The sequence below is a fragment of the Mauremys reevesii genome, linkage group 1, assembly GCF_016161935.1.
Source record: "Mauremys reevesii isolate NIE-2019 linkage group 1, ASM1616193v1, whole genome shotgun sequence".
In the NCBI taxonomy this organism is placed as follows: domain Eukaryota; kingdom Metazoa; phylum Chordata; order Testudines; family Geoemydidae; genus Mauremys; species Mauremys reevesii.
The window spans coordinates 122,476,996-122,500,267 of NC_052623.1; the positions used below are offsets into that span (position 1 = coordinate 122,476,996).

At 39.4% G+C, this 23,272-nt stretch overlaps 1 protein-coding gene across 3 annotated transcripts in view; it reads left to right on the plus strand.

Annotated features, from left to right (window-relative positions):
* Nucleotides 1-23,272, plus strand: part of MGAT4A (alpha-1,3-mannosyl-glycoprotein 4-beta-N-acetylglucosaminyltransferase A) — a 125,336-nt gene that overhangs the window by 44,737 nt on the left and 57,327 nt on the right. For 2 of the 3 annotated variants that reach the window (XM_039520015.1, XM_039520023.1), the window contains exons 3-5: nucleotides 3,106-3,273; nucleotides 6,547-6,687; nucleotides 9,333-9,466. In XM_039520015.1, the coding sequence (XP_039375949.1) occupies nucleotides 3,106-3,273; nucleotides 6,547-6,687; nucleotides 9,333-9,466 (443 nt within the window). The remainder of the gene's footprint in view (nucleotides 1-3,105; nucleotides 3,274-6,546; nucleotides 6,688-9,332; nucleotides 9,467-23,272) is intronic. The other variant, XM_039520030.1, reaches the window with a different exon arrangement.

Here is a 23,272-nt window from a genome sequence, read left to right on the forward strand (position 1 = left end):
TGGCTAGTAATTTGGTATCTCAATTCCTTCCTCTGTTTTATTAAATTATTGTAAGATTCAACGTAAATAGAAGGGAAGAAGCATTTGGTACTATCGTGGAAACCTAAGTATTTTTTTCATTTAAGTTACTGATCTTTTAATGACCTGTATTTCTAACTTATTTTAATTTTAATGTTTTCTTTTTTGCTAAAATAATTAAAAATTTGAGGTTTTTCTACTTGTGTCAAGAAATCCCTATGGGCATCTTGGTATTGCTAACTAAGCAATAATTCTTATTTCAATTAGCTGCCTGGGTTTTTTGGCAGCAAGTAATAGACCATTTTGTGTATTATTCTGTGCAAAACAAACTGACATGTATCAAGAGGTTGTTTGTGAACTGTTTGTTCCTTCTTTTCTAAACACAGGGTATTTTAGCTAACTAATTATGTTTTCAAAATATTAAATGGATAATACATTCTAACTACAGAGAGAAAGTAAATGTAAAATAGGGGGTAAAAAAGGACAAAGGAAGAAATATAATATAATCAATCTTTAATGGAGAACAAGGGAAAGATGAGCAGTGCATGGCTAGAGAAGGAATTGTAATGTATTAGTCTAACAACCAAAAACATAATTTACCTGCAAAACTTTAACTTAATTAAGTAGAGTTAACTTCGTACTTTTTAGAAGTTGGCATGGGAGATCACCGCTGGATTACAGATGGATAGCTGGAACATCCATTGACTAGAGAAGAGGGATGAAATGGATTGAGATCAGAGGTGGAGCTACTGTGTATTCAGGCTGGGGACTTCAAAACAGGGAGCTGACAGGCTGGCAAAGTGAAGAGGGCAACAATAAAGGGAAGACTGGGAGAGAAAGTGTCAGTGAAGCCCGAGACGCTTAGCTTCTTGGGTGGTTGTGTCTTAGGACGCAAGATATAACTGAGAGGGTCTTGTGTTTACTGCAGCCCTCCTTCTCTCTCTCTCTCTACACCTCAAAAAAAGAAAAAAAATGTGTGTATTTCCCTACAAACACATTTGCTTACTAACATTATTAGGAATCCACAGTTTTAGTTTTTGCTGGTAACTTAGTACTAAAGGATTAAATAAGTAAAGTTGAACTATATCACCAAACTCCATTTATACCAATTATTCAAAAGATGCATATCTTTTGCAAACTATTTTCAAATGCATGTCTGGCTTCAATCTTTTTTTTTAAAAGTCAATAGTGCTGCCAAGTCTGATACTGCTACAGCTACACTAACTTCTCTGAATGATGCAAATAATAAATAGGTTCTGTGTTATTTCACTCTGAAATTAAAATTTATCTGGTACTTTGGTCCAAAAAGTTTGGGGTTTTAGTCTGTGCTACAAGTAGTGTCTGCGTAATCACCACATCATCTAAATCAGTGGTTCTCAACCTTTCCGGACTACTGTACCCCTTTCAGGAGTCTGACGTAGGGTTACCAACTTTCTATCTGCAGAAAACCAAACACCCTTGCCACACCTCTGCCATGCCCCTTCTCTGAGGCCACGCCCCCCGCTCACTCCGTCCCTCCCTCTCTCCCTCCATCGCTCACTCTCCCCAATCCTTGCTCACTTGCTTATTTTCACCGGGCTGGGGCAGGGGGTTGGGGGGGGGGGGGGGGGGGAGGGATCTGGGGTGGGGCCAGAGATAAGGGATTTGGGTGCAGGAGAGAGTTCTGGGCTGGGGCAGGTAGTTGGGGTGTGGGAGGGGATGAGGGCTGAGGGTGCAGGCTCTGGGGTGGGGCCATAAATGAGGGGTTCAGGGTATGGGACAGGGATTGGGGCATGGGGTTGGGGTGCAGGGGGGTGAGGGCTTGGCTGGAGGTGTGAGTTCTGGGGTGGGGCTGGGATTTGGTGTGCAGGAGAAGGCTCTAGGCTGGCTCGAGTTGGGATGTGAGAGGGGGTGAGGGCTCTGGGCTGGGGCCAGAAATGAGGGGTTCAGGGTGCAGGAGGGGGATCTGGGCTGAGGCAAGCGGTTGGGGTGTGCGAGGGTGAGAGCTCTGGTTGTGGGGTGGGGCCAGGGATGAGGGATTTGGGGTGCAGGAGAGGCCTGGGGCAGGGGGGTGGGGCACAGGAGGGGATGAGGGATGCAGGCTCCAGGCAGCACTTACCTCAGGCGGCTCCCGGGAAGCTGCTAGCATTGATCCTGCTTTGAGCATGGGGTTGGACTAGATGATCTCCTGAGGTCCCTTCCAACCCTGATATTCTATAATCTCTCTCCGCCTCCTAGGCAGAGGTGCGACCACGTGGCTGTGAGCACTGCCTGCGCTTACAGGCGCCATCCCCTCCGCTCCCATTGCCCACAGTTCCTGGCCAATGGGAGCTGCTGAGTTGGCACTGGGGGTGGAGGCAGCACGTAGAGTCTCCATGGCCACCCCTATGCCTAGGAGCTGGTGGGAGATGCCGGCAGCTTCCCAGGAGCTGGGTAGGGAGCCTGCCTGCACCACCAACTGGACTTTTAACAGCAATGCTGATCAGAGCTGCCAGGATCCCTTTTCGGCTGGGCATTCCAGTCAAAAACTGGAGACCTGGCAACCCTAGTTTGATTTTTGTCTTGTGTACCCCAATTTTGACCTCACTTAAAAACTACAAAAACGTCACAACACAATATTAGTAAAAAAATTTCTTACTGTCTCATTTTACCATGTAATTATAAAATTATAAAATAAATCAATTGGAATATAAATATTGTACTCACGTCAGTGTATAGTATTTAGAGTAATATAAACAAGTAATTGTATGAAATGTTAGTGTACTGACTCTGCTTGTGCTTTTATATAGCCTGTTGTAAAACTAGGCAAATATCTAGATGAGTTGATATACCCCCTGGAAGGACTCTGCATATCCCTGGTTGAGAACCACTGATCTAAATTCTTCTAACACTGGAGTTCACATGAGTATATTGCAGTTAATTTAATAATTTGATAAAGGTTGTCCTTCAGCCTTTCACAAAAGATCAGTTATTTTTCTACCTATTCAGAGACTCTAAGCCCAAAGTTTGCAACAAAATTGTTTTATATAAGAACACTGTTTGGGGAGTGAAGAGCAGATGAAGTGTTTTCAAAAGTAAGTAATCAGACATTTTTTTTTTCCCTTCTAGAAAAGCTGATTGCTTATCAGCGAGAATTTCATGCTTTGAAGGAACGTCTTCGTATTGCTGAGCATAGAACCCTGCAGCGTTCCTCTGAGCTAAATGCCATCTTGGAGCAATTCAGACGTGCAGTAGCAGAAACAAATGGAAGTAAGGATGCATTAAACAATTTTTCAGGTACAAGCCATGATATAGGCTTAATGTTTTATGTCTCTCGATTACTGATGTCTCTTGTATATAATTATTAAAAGAAAATATCCTGAAAAACCAAATGCTTGGAAACCATCCAACAGCGCATATAACTAGTTATGTAACATGTTCTTATCTCTGGTACCTCTTCCCCCTTCCTTCATCCTCCATTCCCTCTGTTTGTTATATCCACTCATTGTATCATATTTTAAATTAGATTGTAATCTCTTCAAGGACTATATACTTGTTCAAGTGCCTAGTAAAATAGGTTTGGGGCTTCTGGGTGCTATTCAGTATAGGTAATCTGGCAGCAATTTGTATAATATCTTCACACATTTTAAGCTAAAACTGATGAGCAACTTAAAAAAGGAAACTAGGAATTCATGCAAATGTTAAAAGTAGAATGAAATCCTCTTTACCTACCAGGCTCTGATTTGGGGATTCTGTGTTTCTAAAGTTTGCCTTTTAAGCAATGCAAAGTGTAGGAAGTAGCAGCAAACATTTGTTAACCTTTTCTGCAAAACTGATCATTAAATATTTAAAAATAATTATATCTTATTTCTTTTCATCAAATTATGAGGCAAATCCTCAACATTAACAAGAGCTGTATATGGAAAGATTATTAGCTTGTAGCCTAGCACAACCATATTTTAACAATTTTGTCACTGTTTCTGTTTTGAAGTATATTTCCCTGACTTTAAGAGGTTTAATTTGTCTCTGAAAAGTCAAAATGGCCAAAAATAATTTTTGTTCCAAAAGTCTTCAGTCTGGAGCTATTTAAACCAATGCTCCCTGATTTTTTCCATATGAGAGTAGTACACCTAAAACAAATTTTATTTGAGGTCTACTGTTACTTCCTAGTACTACTATAGAATGTCGAAAAACTTGGACAACTAGTGCCTTTTATAGAAAGATGAGTCTACTCTGTATTCTACAGCTCATGTCTTAGGTCCTCCAGCCAGGTACTGATTAAAAAGTTGTCCCTCAGTACATTAATGCCTCACTCTTCTGGATTTTAGATAGCCACCTGGGATACCAGGAGCACTGGGGACATTACTTTTTTAAATCTGCATGTAACATATCTTGTGATTTTCTTTCTGATGTGTACATTGCCATTGTTAGCCATGTCATTGTGATATCCACAATGGACTGTTGCAATGAGTTCTCCATAGTGGTTTAAGACTGTAGAACATTTAGAAGCTAAGTATCAGAGGGGTAGCCGTGTTAGTCTGGATCTGTAAAAGCAGCAAAGAGTCCTGTGGCACCTTATAGACTAACAAACGTATTGGAGCATAAGCTTGTCATATCATCTAATAAAGTGGGTATTCACCCATGAAAGCTCATGCTCCAATACGTCTGTTAGTCTATAAGGTGCCACAGGACTCTTTGCATTTAGAAGCTAGAGATGAGATGAGCCTGAGCTATAATGTTTGGATCTGGATCTTAATCTGAACTTTCACAAAGTAAAGAGCTGGATGGATCTGGAGTTTTAGTTTGTGTTTGTCTTTATGTAATTTTCATAAGCCTTCTTGTACAGAATGTTTGGCTGTAAAAAATCATATTATACCAGTTCTCTAAAGACTGCAATGTCTTTGTCTGTTCTCTTCTTGGTGCAATTAAAAGTAGTAATATACATCTTTAAAACTCTATATGGCTTGGGCATAGTTGCCTAAAAGATAGTCTCCCTTTCCATGTGCTACCCTGCCTTCTGAGGTCAGCTGTGGTATTCTCATTAAATCTCAGATTTTAACAAATGGTGGCAGTGTGTTTTTTGCTGGAGAACCTTCTACTCTGTAATTCACTTACCGCATTGGTTTGACAGAACCCAAGTCAAGGCTTTTTGGACACAACATAAAGACTAATGCTGCACTGTGACTTTTTCTTGGGGAATACATGGGCTAGGTATAATTATTTTTAACTTGTAATTTCGGGATTGTTGCCTCTTATTTTGGGTTGACACTGGTTCACCAATTCTTGTGTTAAATGTAATGAACTGTAAATGTGCCAGAGATTACTATTATAGGTATATTTTAAATAACATATAAATACTCAAATCTATATTGTATTTGTTTAGTACCTTAGATCTAGAAGGAATCCAAATTGCTTTACAGATCTTGTCATTCATCCACCCTGGAATACATTTGGGTGAACTTCCACATCTACTTCTGCAATTGAAACTGCAGAGAAAATTTTGGCAGGAAGAGTGTAATCACCCAAATTGGAATATAGCCCACACATCGAAGCGAACACCTCTACTCATTGCACTTTGTACTTTTCAAGACTATAAGTAGTCAGGAGTTTAGTATTAGATTTCATCTAAAAAGGCATCTCCAGTTGTATAGGAAACACTGGTTCATTTCAGCATCCCAGGAAAGAGTGATATCTACTGAGTCACCATCACTTCTAAGGTGGGTAGGTTTTCTTTGGATGTCTCCAAACCAGTTTCTGACCTGACCTGATCTTTATGAGACTCATGAGATCTTGAAGGTCAATATGAGGTGCTATGGCTTTTTTTCTAATTAAAAAATTTGGTTCTGGTTTTCATATTTGATTTAAGAGTGTTGACACATACTGGCAAGGGAATTTCTAAGCTGATATTTATGATCCATTGTGGAAACATCTTTAGAACTGGTTTAACTTCAGTATTTAACTGTAGTAAATAATTAATATGCCTACTTTGGTTAGGTGTATCTGTTCTTATTACAAAACATATATCCAAATTTAATTCCGGGACTGTTGCACCATATACTGTGTGTAGTCCTATTTTTGTGCAATATATTTGTGTGCAATGTATGTAAAATGTGCATGCAATTTTGAAGTTATTTATTTGCGGATTAAGTCGTTGCTTGAGCTCCTGTGAGAGTAGATACAAATTATTTTGAATTTTTTGGGTATAATAAGCCCAGTATACTCTGTAATATAAAGACACACTCAAGGTAAACATTTATGGAAGATTCTACTCAAGGTGAGTTATTTCCTCTCTGTCATTGGTCAGAGAACATTGTAATTCACATGTGATGATGCAAGTATGATGTTCCTGTTTCCAGAAAACTATTAAAAATCAATCTTGTTCATAACTCTTTTAAAAATTAAAAACAGAAAAGGTTTTACTTCCTGGCACATACATCTTAAAAATGGTTCCTAACTCAAACAAAGCATGAATGAATGATCAGTTTTGGAATTGCATATGATTTATTGCTGCATAAACATATAGCCTCTCTGATTAATTTTCTGCATTATTGGTTTTATATGTGTTTGCAGATGAAACGCTGAAATTGTTAAAAGAGCTAACAAGCAGAAAATCTCTTCAAGTGCCAAATATCTATTACCATTTGCCTCATTTGTTGAAGAATGAAGGAAGCCTTCAACCTTCTGTGCAGATTGGCCTGGGACGAACAGGCGGTATGCTGGCATAATTTAAATAATGCTTATGTGTTTATATATAAAATAATATGTCTGAAGGACTTCTTAATTTTGTTTTGGTAATATCATAATTTAATGTATTGTTCGGTAGCTGCAATTTTATTTGTATGATATCTCTTAGAACTCTCGCTGAATCCAAGATGAAAGGAGTTGTCTTCAATTTTGCTCTTTACTGCATAATCCCAGATCACACACTACCCCAGGTGCTAAGGTATACAATAAAAAGCACTTAATCTGGATCAATTTGTGTTATCTGTTAATGAGATTTATGAAAATTAACAAGGCATGGAAATATTACAGGCTCTGAAACTAGTTTTCTGACACATCCATTTGGCTACTCAGATATACGGGTAAATCAAGCATGGATTTAACCGTTTTAAAGTTGGTGTGTCTGGTGTTCCCACCAGTAAGTTCCAGTGTATAACTCAGAGGACCTGGAATTATGGGTACCTAATGATAATTGGCTTGGTCCTCTCCACAAAAGTTGGATCTTGGTCGAAGGAGAAAAAACACTTCTGTTATTAGACTACATGTTTTTTCTCTTACTGATTCCTTATACTTTGTAAATACAAATATTCACCAAAACAAATGATTAATCCTCAAAAGTTCTGCTCCCTCATCAGTAGATCTCCACATAATTCCATTCTTGGAGCCGCAGTCCTTAAAGCAGATAAAGCCCAACCAGGGTCATGTACTTGGAAGCATGTCTGCATGTCTATAAGGCATGAAGGCCCGATATATTAATCCATTTGTGTCTGTCTGCTGTTTGATCTGGAGCTGCTGATTCTCTCATAATTGAAGCTTCCTTGTTTTGATAGTAGTTCTGTGGGTTTGATTCTGTCCTTGTTATAACAAGATGCATGCCCACATATTTATTAAATGTGCAGAATCAAGTCTCAGTCACGATCACATCCACTAACAAAATTGAAATACGTATTTTATACATAGGGCCCTTCTAAATTCATGTCAGTGAAAAATGTGTCATGGACCGTGAAATCTAATCTCCCCCCGAGAAATCTGGTCGTCTGTGTACTTTTACCCTATACTATATTATAGGGGAAAAGTATACAAAAGTACCCAGTGTTTTTCAAACTGGGGGTCCTGACCCAAAAAGGACTGCAAGGCTATTGTAAGGGGGTTGTGGCATTGCCACCCTTCTGTACTGCCTTCAGAGCTGGGCAGCTGGAGAGTAGCAGCTGCTGGCCAGGTGCCCAGCTCTGAAGGCAGCACTGCCACCAGCAGCAGTAAGGATGGAATGGTAGGATGTATTGTCACCCTTACTTCTGCGGTGCTGCTGGTGGTGGCTCTGCCTTCAGAGCTGGCATCCGGATATCTGCTCTCTGGGCATCCAACACCGAAGGAAGTGCAGAAGCACGGGTGGCAAAACTGCAATCCCTCCCCCCCACACAATAGCCTTGTTGACCCCCTCTTGGGTCAGGACCCCCAGTTTGAGAAATGCTGACTTTAGGGCTTTACATCTTTATATTTTTCTGTTTTAAAATACATATTCATGCTTTCTTACAACAGCATAAAATTTAAGAATTAAATATTTGAAACTGTGAAATTCAAGATTTTTAAAATGCTATGACTCTGAAATTTACAAAAATAGATTGTGAATTTGGTAGGGCCTATTTATATGTATTTAACCAGCAAAGTGAAGGATTCAGACTTTCTTCCACAGGTTTAAGCCAACCATATATTATTTCAAAATTTAAATTGCAAAAAATAAAAAATAAAAAAATTAAAATCAGGGGTCCTAAAAACAGTAGAGAAATTAAGATTTACTTCACCATCCTTCTCTTTTTCTGTTGTGCCTGCTGGGTAGGCATTTCTAGTCAATGCAAATTTAACATCACATACCTTTCTGAGAGATCTGTAGTTTGTAAGCACAAGAGGATGAGTTAAGAATGCCAATCAGCATTTTCAGCTCTAACTTGATTTTGTGTATTTAAAGGTGAGATCCCTTTAAGTACAGCTGCTTCAGCACAGGGCCACTACGCTTCCTCACTACTGCATCCATTTTATTCCCCTATTCTGCTCCCAGTGGGAGAGCAACGCTGTGTATTGGGGTTTGGCTAAGGAGCATGAAGATTGAACAGCCATGTGGAAGATAGGGATAGGTGGGTGGGGTTAGCATCAATGTGGTGGGAGTCAGAATGGTGGTTTTTGGGGTAGTTTATGGGAAAGAAGAGGTTTTAATAAGTTTCTTCTGCAAAAGTTATTAAATATTTTACTAAAAACACTACATAGAAGATTAGTTTGTGAAAAACTGTTGTACTAAATTTGGAGATTAAACTCTGAAAAGGGATTTTAGTTTACTTTGTGTAAGTCTCAGTGCAACCTTAACTAACTGATACCACAGTTGTATGCATCTTAACAATACATATATATTAATATTGTGACACTTTCAGCATTTGCTATTTTTTTGTCTGGCTGTGTTTTCTCTAAGAATTGATGTTGTTACCAGTATCATTGGGAATACAATTAATAGTATGCTTTGAAATTGTTTTTGGTTACTATGTAATCTCTTAATATTTTGAGTGTATTTCTGAATTAATACTTTGTTATATAAAGACTTATATATTGATTGTGCATAAGACTGTTTGTTTTTTATTTAATTTCAGTTTCAATTGTAATGGGAATTCCCACCGTGAAGAGGAAAGTAAAGTCTTATCTTACAGAAACCCTTCACTCTCTTATTGATAAATTGTCTCCAGAAGAGAAACTGGATTGTGTTATGGTTGTCTTCATAGGAGAGGTAATCACTTATGTATTTTTGCATCATTAAAGAATCACATAGCAGTTTATTGTGCAATTTCTAAGAATTGGTTTGAATGTTATAGAAGGACAAATACATTGTTATAGAAAAATGTTTTTGATTTTGTGATGGTGCATGAAGAGGCAGAGTGATGCATGTGTTATATTGAGACACATCACCTTGAAGTTTTGTGTGAGAAGGACTTTCTGCTCAATAGAGAGAAGGTGGAGGAAGGTCCAGGGGATCCATCATTTTGCAGATCCTCTGGTGTTTGCTTCCACTGATGATGGTGGCATGTGTTGATGCCGGAGAGCACTATTGCAGCTGTTTGGCTGAAGTAGCCTCTGCAGAGGTCCAACTTGGTGGGGAAAATTCCTCTCTTGTATATCATCCAATTGCCTGATCCTCCTGCTTTGGGTACTGTGCTGAGGATTTTGTCCATAATGCATAATAGACTGTTGACAAATGTTTTGCTGTTTTTATTTTTCTGGACAATATGTTTCTCCTGCAAAAAGATAATTATTTTTTAACTTGGTATTTTGGTGGACACCATTCAAACAGCATTCATTGGACAGTTTGGAAAGCTGATTTATTGTTGCTGACTACACCAGATGTTCTAGCTCAGATCCTAAGGACAACTGGGAACCAGTCTCTCTTAGGAAGGATTTTATCAGTTCCTGCAAGGGTTAAAAATCTCTTTTTAGAAATGTATGCTTTCCCTGGTAGATTGTGGTCTGAGTTATAGAATGTGGAAGGGTTTATAAAGGACTGGTTCTTACTCGTCTAACTGTATAATTTACTCATGAAGCAATGAGATCACCTCTGGGGCTCATACTTGCATCCATTAGATATAGACAACTGTGAAAACTGTCTCTATTTTATGAGCCTACAATTGTACAGTGGCTGTATTTATTTTAATTTATATAAGCTAGAACCTTTCTATGAGTAAGTGCAGAGCCAAACAGACATGCAAGTGGTTCTAGTTCTGTTATCAGAACATACTGAGAATTCAGCAAATTCTAAGGCCTCCTTTTAAAAGTTTTAGATTACTCCTCTTGAAATGTTAAATGAGAACAACTTGGGAGTCCATTCTAGGTCATATTGCTCTCCATTTTTCCTGCCTGTCAACCATGACCATCAATCTGGATACTACATTTGGGTAGCTCTCAATCTCCATAAGCTGCAGAAAATGTTTTTGGAGCATCTCATGCGGACTGATAAGAGTGTAAGTGGAATTAAGACTAGACAGACTTTTTTCCTTTTCTATTTTATTTTGCTGGAGTGGTAAAGAAGAGGGATTGTTCTCTGCTCTGAGAATAACAGTTATCTGATATCCAATCTTCTCCAAGGGTAAAGAAAAGGAGTTTGAGATCTGGGTTCAATTCTCAGTTCTACCACAGATTTCTTGTGTGACTTTAAACAAATCACATTTCCATACCTCTGTTTTCCATCTCTGAAATGGGGTAATAATTCTTCCCTTCTTCACAGTGATGATGAGGATATGAAAATCATTCATATTTGTGTGGTGTTCCAAGATTCCGATTAATAAAAGTCACACACATGCCTGTAACTAAGCAAATTTCAAAATTTAACACTGCAGCTATATTTTCTCTGGCAGAAGAGGGCTGGATGTGGCTTCATCTGGAGTTGGTCACTAGTGACGCATGTATCAACTGTACTCAAGGTGTTGTTTAGGAACACCACAGTGTACTTCTCACACATATCCTTGTGAGTTGTTGCCCAGGAGTGAAAGCCTAGGCTGAGAACCTGAATTTGAATCCCTGGCATGTTCAAGCATAATGTATTTGCCACTGTAACTCCTGCCTGGCCTTGCTTTCCTTTCTTTCTTTTTTTTCCTCTTTCTCTACCATTCTTTTTGCTGTATTTTGTATTTTTCTTAAGATCCAGCTTCTTGTGGGCATAGTGTAAAATTTGCCTCAGGAAAAACTCCTTGACAACCAAAACTGTTTAAGAAATATTTCTCACTGAGCAAGCCAGGTGTACTTCAACTTTTTGCCAGCTTCTACAAGCTGGAATTGATAATTCTATTAGGAGTCTTGTTTGGTTATTTGAAGGACAGACCACTACTGTTTAAATTAAAGTCTGATCTTGCACCACTTAAAGTCAATGAGGATTTTGCCATTGATTTAATAGAAACATGATCAAGCTTCTAATGCACTGTTGGAAGTCTGCAACAAAAAAACTTGTACAACTACATCTAAGAGAGGAAGATGGTGCCAAATATAACAGCTTACCATTTGTGGTAATTATGTCTGTAACTCTGAGCCTTTCACTGTTACTGATTTTATTTCATCTAAATATTAGTATATGGCAAAGCTAATTTTCCCAGTAACTATAGAATGGCTATGCTGCCTCCACATCCAGTGCTGGCTCCAGACAGCAGCTGACCAAGCACGTGCTTGGGTTGGCACCTTGTAAGGGGCGGCCAATCTTGGGATGGCGAGGGGCGCTCGGGTTGTTTTTTTTTTGTTTGTTTGGTTTGGCAGGGTGGTGCTTAAGGTTTTTTTTTTTTTTGTTTCGGCGGCGTGGCACGGCGCTCGGGGGGGGCGTGTTTCGGCGGCACGGCGCTCGGGGGTGTGTGTTACGGTGGGGCGGCACTCTTTTACCGCCCCAAGGAAAAAAAAAAGTTAGAGCCGGCCCTGTCCACATCTCATTTGTCTGAGGTTTACTTCAGTAGCCAGAAGATCCTTTTCTGCCATGCCCTTACCACTTCATTGTTTCTAACTTTTTTACCTGCATTTTATTTCAAAATCTTTTCTAGATGAATATTTTATGTTCATAAATGTCAAGGAATGTCTAGAGTTGGGATCATCAGTTCTTTATATATACCTGTAAGCTAGTAATAGAGCAGGCAGACTCAGAATCTTTGCCTGTTTCCAGTCCTGAGTTGTAGTTATACTGCTAGTGAAGCCCATAGGGGTTTTGCCACTAACTTCAGGAAGAGCAGGAGGGCATGCTTAGTAGTGAGGAAGTGAGTCCGCCTTTAGGGTCTGCCTTCTCTGGGTAAAAAATATTGCCACCATCAAGTTGGTGAAGAATGAGACATACATTAGTTTTTAAAGGGACATGGTCAACTTGAAAAACATTTTTGCCTACATTTTTTTTACCTAGTTACAAGTAGCACCTAAGACATTGTAATTGAAAATTCAATGGAAAAATATTGTTCGCTGATTTTTCAGTTTTATTTTACCCCATCACCTCCCAGATGTGGTCTGTACAGGTTTTACCCCAGATTCTTCCTATGAGACACCAAAGTGGCAGTGGTACCAGCAGCTGGAGGTTCCTGCTTGTGAGATCCATCCCTTGGGTTAGACAGTGGTGCAAATTGGACCCATACAAAAGCTCTTCCCCTAATCTGGTTGATTATGTGAGGCAGAACACCCTCCATTCCAAGGGATCAGCCCTTGAAAAGCCCATGCTCTACAACAGGCACCAGAGGTGGGGGTGGCTAGAGCAGGGGGCCAGTCAAAGTGAGAGATCTGCATCTTCATTTATGTTTTGACAAATAATTCATAGTTCTTCAAATGCAGCATCCCTTCAAGAATGAGCTTAGGAGCCGAAGCCAGACCCATGGCATCAACCTGCAGGGCTTCTCATGACAGTAAGGGGCACTCTCCTAAATGTAAGAACAGATTCTCTTTCACGAGAAGGGATCCCTCCCCAACTCCATCCAAGTCTAGTGAGTCCTCATATGTGGGCCCTAAGGACTTAGGCTCGCTTAAATCCTCCGATCATGAGGGCAAAGCGTGAAGGATAAAGGGTCTTCTGGTACTGATGTAGGCTCTGATTCATAAGCCTAAATATTGGCACCTACTGACACCATTTAAGAGAGTCAGAGTAGACTCTTTGGTGGTATTGACCTATCTCTGTAATACCTGCCATCTATCATGACCATGGATGTGCCAGAGCTGTCAGTCCCAACTACTGGCATGCCCTGGACTCTGGAACTAACTGAAACTTGCCCCTCACTGGAGGATATCTTCACCCTGCCATGTCCTGGGTTTCCTTTTCTTTCGGGTCTAACCCTTAGAAACATTGTGATATCAGAGGAGGAAACTACCTCAGGGAGATGGGAATGTTCTCCTCCTCAGTCCAGAGGCAGAAGCTTTCACCCACTAGTACCAATGGCTCTGTTGGTTGAGCAGGAACCAGTCTTCTCTTTGGAGGAGTTGAAGGCTCCAGACATTCCTTTATGCCCATATAGGGAGGTGAGTTCAGACAGAGATTCAAAACAATTCAGGTCTGTCCTCCACCTAGACATGACTACCCAAGGGACTGATGGTACCTGTTTCCATGGGGTGCCTCTCAACCAATCGACCCTTCATATTAGCCCTAGTGGGCCCCATGGGATCCCTATGGCAGTCATCCTGATTCCGTCCATGAGTTCTACCGTACCTCTCCCACTAGTCCCACGCAGAGCTCTTTGAGCAACTGTGTCAGGTCAAATGTCTCATGTGGTTCCCCCCCAAGAACTTAAAATCATTATCAGCAGCTTGCTTACAGTGACAAACCTTTATACGAGAAATGGTTCATTTTGCGACAAAGGGAGAAAAGCGTACAACACATACCAAAGTGAGGGCAGTAGCGGAAGTTCTAGCAAAATGCAGAAGCTGAAAATATGGCAAACCTTATTTCAAGCTGGGCTTTAGGTGGAATGGGTCCAGCGATGCACCGATTCCTCAATCTGTTGTATGGTGTAAAGTACTGGTGAACGACAGTATGTGGCCCTGAAAGCTACACCGGCATCTCAAAACAAGACACCCTAACTTAGTATCTAAACCCAAAGAATTTTTCCAGAGGAAGCTTAATGAGTTATAGGACACACAAAAAACTTGAAGTGTACAGCACTGTTAACAGGAAGGCTTCTTACCGTTTGGCTTTGTGCATTGCCAAAGCTGGTAAGCCAACGACATAGGTGAGAAACTGCTACTAGCTGCAAAGGATACGTGTGCGGTGGTGATAGGAGAAAAAGCAGCATCACAGCTAGACGTGATCTCACTTTCTAATGAGAGTTTCACGCTGCATTGCAGAGATGGCCACTGATGTAAAAGAGCAGCTCCTAGAATGTGTTCGTCAGAGCCCATATTACTTAATTCAGATAGATGAGTCTATCAATATATCAAATGCTGCACAGCTACTCGTGTATTCATTTTTCTACAGCAACAGAATTAATTGAGGATTTTCTGTTTTGGCGTCCACTTCCAACACAAGGAACTGGTGAAGAGCTTTTTTAACTGTTAAATAATTTTGTCCAAGACACAGGCCTTGATTGGGGGATGTTTTGGATCGTCCTACTGGTGATGAAACCTGTATCACAATGGGACCTCAACCTCCTACTACTATCAGAACTTGCTAGAATATCATTTGAATCACTGGCCACATGTTCTATGACTTACCTTACCATGAAAGTTACTTTTTTAGTTGCCATCACAAAGGCCAGAAGGGTGAGTAAACTGAGAGCACTCATAGCTGACCTGCCTTATGCTATTTTTCATAAGGAGAATGTTTCCTTTCACCTTCACCTGAAATTTGTCCCAAAAGTAGTTTGAGTTTCACATAAATCAACCTGTCTACTTACTGGTATGCTTCCAATCAGGAGAGAAGACTTAGTTCCCCGGATTGTTCTACCTACAAGGATGAAATTGATTAGAAAATCACCAAGGTTATTTGTCAGCATAGCAGAATGGTCACAAGGACAGACATGATCTGCTCAGAGACTCTACATGTGGCTCTCCAGCTGCGTCATTCTGTTACCAACTGATACTTATACTTCTCTCGGATGGTGTGAGAGCCCATGTGACTAGAGCACAAGCAACCTCAATGGCATCTCTTTGGACATCAGTAGAGCGACTACCCAGAGCTCGCTCCGTACATTCATGAAACTGTATGTATTAATTCAAGTGTCTTCTGCAGATGCAGCTGTTGGGGCTGCAGTATTACAAGCACTTCTACCAACTGCATCCTCACACTGCCTTCCTGTTTAAATACTACCTATTAATCACCCATGTGTGGAAAACACAAAGGTACCAGCACTTGAAGAAGAAATGGAGGTTACTGACCTGTAACTGGAGGTTCTTTGAGATACATGTTTCCTATCTAAATTCCACTGTCTGCACTCTTTCCCCTAAGCTTTGGATTTATGATAAGAGAAGAACTGGGGAGGCATTGGTCCCCACCGCCCCTTATACCCTCATGTCAGAGCATGAGAACTGACCAGCCATGGATCAACGGACACTATTTTTAGAAATATCTGCTCTCAGATGCATGGTGTGCATGGGTACCCATGTGTGGAAAACAGACAGGGACCACACATCTCGAAGAACTTCCAGTTACAGGTCAGCAACTTCCATATTAATAGATTCCATGGTCAGAAGGGTCCATTGTAATCATCTAGTCTGATCTCTTAGAGCCTGTCTTTTAGAAAAAACATCTAGTCTTGATTTAAAAGTTGTTAGTGATGGAGAATCTACCTTGGTCCTAGGTAAATTGTTCAAATGGTTAATTACACGGATGGTTAACAATTTACATATTTTTTCCGGTTTGAATTTGTCTAGCTTCAACTACCAACCAGTGGATCACGTTATACTTTTCTCTGCTAAAGAGCCCATTATTAAAAATGTGTTCCCCACGTGAATGCTTATGGACTATAATCAATTCACTCTGTAACCTTCTTTTTGTTAAGCTGCATAGATTGAGCTTTTTGAGTCTATCACTATAAGGCATGTTTTCTAATCCTTTAATCATTCTCATGGCTCTTCTTTGAACCCCCTGTCCAATTTATCAGCATCCTTCTTGAATTGTGGGCACCTGAACAGGACACAATATTCCAGCATCGGTCACACCAGTGTCCACTATAGAGGTAGAGGTAAAATAAACTCCTTACTCCTACTGGAGGTTCTTCTCTTTATGCATCCCAGGATCACATTAGCCCTTTTGGCCACAGGGTCAAATGGGGAGCTCATTTTCAGCTGATTATCCATCATGACCCTCAAATCTTTTTCAAAGTCACTGCTTCCCAAGATAGTCTCCTTTCTGTAAGTATAGCCCACATTCTTTGTTCCTCAATGTATATATTTACAGTTAGCCATATAAAAATGCATATTGTTTGCTTGCACTCAGTTTACCAAGTGTTCCAAATTGGTCTGAATCAATAACATATACCCTCTTATTATTTATCACTCCTCCAATTTTTGTGTCAACTGCAAACTTTATCAGTGATGATTTTATGTTTTCTTTGAGGTCATTGATAAAGATATTAACTAGTGTAGGGCCAAGAACTAATCCCACTAGAAACACATCTATGATGATCCCCTCTTTACAATTGTATTTTGAGATTTATCAGTTTGCCAGCGTTTAATCCATTTAAAAGTATACCATGTTAATTTTATATTATAGTTTTTAATCAAAATGTTATGGAATACCAGATCTAATACCTTATAGAAATCCTCATGTATTATATAATCACTGTTACCTTTTATCAACCAAATTTGTAATTTCATAAAAAAAATCAAGGTAGTTTGACAGGCTCTGTTTTCCATAAACCAATGTTAATTGTGATTAATTATGTTACTGTCCTTTAATTCTTTATTAATTGAGTCCCATATTAGCTTTTCCATTGTCTTACCCAGGATTGATGTCAGACTGCTAGACCTATAATTACTTGAGTCATCCCATTTACCTTTTTTAAATATTGGCATAATAGTAGCTTTCTTTCAGTCTTCTGGAACTTCCCCAGTGTTCCAAGACTTACTGAAAATCATCATTCATGGTCCAGTGATCTCCTCTGCCATCTCTTTTGAAACTCTTGGATGCAAGTTATCCAGGCCTGCTAATTTAAAAGTGTCTAACTTCACTAGCTGCTGTTTAACATCCTCCTGAGATACAACTGGAATGGAAAGAGTGCCTTCTTCCTCAGTTGTGGTTTTTGGGAGTCTAGTGAAGTGTTCTAAAACAATTCCCAATTATCATTCACATTTTTCTGATTAAATTCTTCCTCCCAGCTGATTTGGTTCATAATTGTTTAGCTTTGTGAAACTGGCCTTTTTAAAGCACCAACTCCTGTGTGTGTGTGTGTGTGTGTGTGTGTGTATACACACACACTACTGATCTTGATTTTATTTTGTTATCACATTATAAATGAAATTGTCATGATCACTTGTATTTTAAATTGCCTTTAACTTTTTTATGCAGTGATTATGCAAATTAGAATTCCCTGAACTCTGAGTGTGGATATCCAAAGTGCCTGTCATCTTGATAGCTAAGCACCAAATTAGGCAAGTGCTGGAATAGTATAACTGAGACAATTATACAGTTATGCCTCAATAACTGCATCATCTTTGCTTTTTGATTTGCTGAGACAATTGTATTTCATATAACTTGGATTAATTCATCATATAACTATATTTGACTAAGAATTTGCTCATTAATTAGGAAGGCTTACAATTTTATTTTTATTTTATCGGTTATTTTAAAATTGGGCATGATTCATCTTTGTATTCCATCTCCATTGCATATTGAAACTCTTGGGTTCTTGTTCACTATGTAACCAGTTTATATACTTGCCAGCTCAGTTTGTGACATTTAAAATATTTATGTAATCTTATCTAAGTATTGCCCTTCAGAATACCCTAGAGATCCTGAATTGCAAAAATGTGGAACTCCAAATTACATTAACAATAGATAGTATTTATTATGGTAGGGATTGTAGTAAATTTGGGAAGTATTATTTTGGAATCGTCTTTACCATTATAAACATTACTGAATAATACATTTTGTTTAAAAACTTTGGTAGACTGAATAGTTAAGAAGTGAAAAGTATTTTGTGGCACTCTTGAACAGGTTTGTCTCAGTGAAGCACGCCTACTTAAATAACTGCAAACTAATCTGAACTAAATATACCTCTCAATAATTTATTCTAGAGATATTTCTAGCACAAATCATTATGTCTACCCACTTTATTAATCAGTGAATACTCTCTAACACCTTTGATACAAATCATAATCAGAATATATTCAGAATTACTGAGATCTTGTTTTGCATTCTGACTGATTGTTCCCAAGACATTAGCTGACTTTCTGGCAGCTTTCAGTCAGTCAGTAGACATCTCAAATTAGCTAAACATTTTTAGTAGTTCTGTCAACTTTTGGTTGTTAAACTGTTGCCTAATTAGTAGGACTGTCGATTAATTGCAGTAATTCACATGATTAACTCAAAAAAATTAATCGCGAATAAAAAAATTAATCGTGCTATTGAATGACATAATACCAATTGAAATTTATTAAATATTTTTGATGTTTTTCTATATTTTCAAATATATTGATTTCTATTACAACACAATACAAATTGTACAGAGCTCACTTGATATTATTTTTTATTACAAATATTTGCACTTTAAAAATGATAAACAAAAGAAATAGTATTTTCAGTTCACCTCATAGAAGTACTGTGGTGCAATCTCTTTATCATGAAAGTGTAACTTACAAATGTAGATTTTTTTTTGTTACATAACTGCACTCAAAACCAAAACAATGTAAAACTTTAGCACCTACAAGTCCACCCAGTACTACTTCTTGTTCAGCCAACTACTAAGACAAACAAGTTTGTTTACATTTACAGGAGATACTGCTGCCTACTTCTTATTTACAATGTCACCTGAAAGTGAGAACAGGCATTTGCATGGCACTTTTGTAGCCGGCACTGCAAGCTATTAATGTGCCAGATATGCTAAACATTCATATGCCTCTTCATGGTTTGACCACCATTTCAGAGGACATGCTTCCATGCTGATGATGCTTGTTAAAAAAAAAAAAAAAATGGGTTCATTAAATTTGTGACTGAACTCCTTGGGGGAGAATTCTATGTCTCTTGTCCTGTTTTACCAGCATTCTGCCATATATTTCATGTTATAGCAGTCTCGGATGATGACCCAGCACATGTTTGTTTTAAGAACACTTTCACAGCAGCTTTGACAAAACACAAAGAAGGTACCAATGTGAGATTTCTAAAAATAGCTACAGCATTTGCTCTAAGGTTTAAGAATCTGAAGTGCCATCCAAAATCTGAGAGGGCTGAGGTGTGGAGCATGCTTTCAGAAGTCTTAAAAGAGCAACACTACGATGGGGAAACTCCAGAACCCGAACCACCAAAAAAGAAAATCAGCCTTCTGCTGGTGGCATGTGATTCAGAGAATGAAAATGAACATGCATCAGTCCTCTCTGCTTTGGATAGTTGAGCAGAAGCCGTCATCAGCATGGACGTATGTCCTCTGGAACGGTAGTTGAAACATGAAGGCACATATGAATCTTTAGCAGATCTGGCACATAAATATCTTTCGACGCTGACTACAACAGTGCCATGCAAACACCTGTTCTCACTTTCAAGTGACATTGTAAACAAGAAGCGGGCAGCATTATTTCCTGCAAATTGTAACCAAACTTGTTTGTCTGAGCAATTGGCTGAAGAAGGACTGAGTGGACTTGTAGGTTTTACATTGTTTTATTTTTGAATGCAGTTATTTTTTGTACATAATTCTACATTTGTACATTCAACTTTCATGATAGAGATTGCACTACAGTACTTGTATTAGGTGAATTGAAAACTACTATTTCTTTTGGTTTTTGCAATGCAAATATTTGTAATTAAAAATAAATATAAAGTAAGCACTATACACTTTGTATTCTGTGTTATCATTGAAATCAATATATTTGAAAATATAGAAAACATCCAAAAATATTTAAATAAATGGTATACTGTTATTGTTTAACAGCATGATTAATTGTGATTACTTTTTTAATCACTTGACAGCCCTACTAATTAGTGCTAATAATCTGTTATTAGCATACACGATGTATTTGAGTCGGGATACTCAAGAATAAATTCCTTGTTTGTGTGTGGTGAAATCCTGTTTGTAAAGCACATGGCACACTTTTGGCACCATAGGCCTCATTCAACAAGGTATTTAAGCACATGCCTAACTCCTATGTATATATGACCTAAATACAGACTTGCTTGCCCAATTATGACTTCCAATCTCTCAATCCTCCCTTCCCTTTCTTCTATTGATATGGTTGTTGATTCTCTCCAGGCTTCACTCTCCTCCACCCTTGACTTTTTCCCTTCTTAAGGTCCATCCTGCTAACCCCTATTCTTGACTTAGCTTGATCATGGAATTTCTACCAGAGATGCTCTAACTTCCTCAGCTACACGTTTGTTCTCTCTTCCGTCAGTTCTGACATCTTCCTACCTAAACTATTCTACTTTTCCATTTTAATTAATCTCATGCCCTTGACCCCAGCCATCTTTTCACCATTTTTGATTCATTCTTCAAATGCTGTCTGCCTTCAACTTCTCTCTCCACATAGGATCTCACCAATTTCTTCCAAGAAAAAAATGGATAAAATGTTGCGCAATGACCTTCCCCCTCTCCTTGGCCTTCCCTTCCCCTCCTACAAATCTCCTCCTTTTCCCTTCTCACAGATGTAGAAGTTTCTCATCTGCTTTCTTCCTCTAACCTCTCCACTTGCCCCAGTGACCCCATCCAATACCATTTCATGATCTCTTTGTGCCCACTTATTCTCTTCCTTACGCTTCCCATTAAACTTTCACACTCCTCTGGCTCTTTCCCGTCCCAATAAAAGCATGCTTTAGTAAATCCCATCTTAAAACAAAATCCACCCTTGACCCTATTTGCATCTCCAACTTCTGCCTCTTTTCCCTTTCATCGCTAAGCTCATGGAATGCACTATTTACAATTGCTGTCTGGAGTTCCTCTTCTCCAATTCCATCCTAAACCCTCTCCAATCTGGCTTTGCCTCTTGAACGCCACTGAAACCACTCTTGTCAAAGTCTCTCTAATGATATCATCTAAACTAAATCTCAGCACTGGTACTCTCCACCCTCATCCTCCTTGACCTGTCAGCCATTGTCAACTATACTCTGCTTCTTGAAATCCTGTTCTCTCTTGGCTTCTGTGACTTTATCCTCTCTTGGTTCTCCTGCTATCTCTCTTATCACTCCTTTATCGTGTCCTTTGGCAGATCCTCATCATCTATCTCTCACCTCCTTCTGTGTGGGATTCCACAGAAGACTGTCTTTTGTACCTTTCTCTACACCATATCTCTGGGTAACCTTTATCACAAACACAAATTCATCTACCATCTTTGTGCAGATGATTTATAGAACCACGTGTCCACTCCAGACCTGTTTCCTTTTGTCCAAACTAAAATCTCAGCTTGTGTCTCTGACAGCTCCTCATGGATGTCTGGCTGCCAGCTCAAGGTCAACATGGCTAAAACACAGCTCTTAATGTTCCGCCCCCTCCCCCCCCACCAAAAAAAAGAAGAAAAAAAAAGCACTCCCAGCTATCATTTTTCTTGATGACTGTGGACAACACTCCCATCCTGCCTGTCAGTTCATCTTATAACCTGGGCATCATCTCTGACCCAGACCTCTGTACATGTCCTCATATCCAGGCTGTGTCTATATCTCATGGATTCTTTCTGCATAACATCTCTAAGATATGGCCTTTCCTATCCATGCAACTAAAACATTTGTCTAGGCTTTTGTCATCTCATGTCTCAATTAGTGCAATGTCCTTCTCTCTGACCTTGTCAAATGCAGTCTTGCCCCACTCATATCCATTCAGAATGCTGCTGCTGCAAAGATAATTTTCCTAGCCTCTTGCTTTGACCATGTCATTGCTGTCTTTGCATTGGTCTACAGGCTCCACCTTCTCTACAGTGTCAAACATGAGCTACTTCACTTTCAAGGCCCTTCGCAGCCTTTCCCCGCCCTACCTATCACCTCCATTCACTATCAATATGTTGACTTAGGGATCGGCAACCTTTGGCATGCGGCCCGTCAGGGAAAGTCCCGGCAGGTCAGGCCGGTTTGTTTACCTGCCGCATCCGCAGGTTCGGCTAATTGTGGCTCCCTCTGGCTGCGATTTGCTGTCCCAGGCCAATGAGGGCTGTGGGAAGGGCGGCCAGCACATCCCTCGGCCCGCGCTGCTTCCCACAACCCCCATTGGCCTGGGATGGCGAACTGCAGCCAGTGGGAGCTGCAATCGTCTGAACCTGTGGACGCGGCAGGTAAAGAAACCGGCCCGCCAGGGGCTTTCCCTGATGGGCCGTGTGCCAAAGGTTCCTGATCCCTGCGTTGACTCCTGCCTCCAGTTAGCCAATCATGCCAGCCTCCATCTCCCACTTGTTAAATTTTCAAACAAGCATCTTCATGCTTCACCCATGTTGCCTCTCACAAATAATAAAGTGTCATTATAAATAAGTGAAAACACTGTCATCCTCTGGAATTACTACTTGTTTTGTGAATGTGAATATTCTTGATGGCTAATTCATCTAAAGAAAGAAAAGAAGAAAATATCCGAATTCATCATTGATGTGCTATAAGGAAGAAAATCCAGAGTAGTCGCATTTTACTCTTTCCTTATTTAGGAGAGTATAATCTAAGTAGTTTACCTTCAGTATGCCACTCATATCTATTTTAAAAAGATTCTATAATATTCAAAATACTCTGTAATCTTAATTGAAAATATTTAATTTCTTTAATTTGTTTTTATAATCTTACTGAATTATGTTATAGAGACTAAAATTATGAAAACTGTTCCACATTTGTTTCTTGAGAATTACGTACAAGAATGATCAAAACCATTTGATTCTTATTTATTTTTTATAAAGCTCAAACATCATCGTGGCAATGCCTTGGAAAAGCTGACAAGACATAACCATTTGATTCTATGTCCAGTACTGTCTAAGATGGGGTGGGCAAACT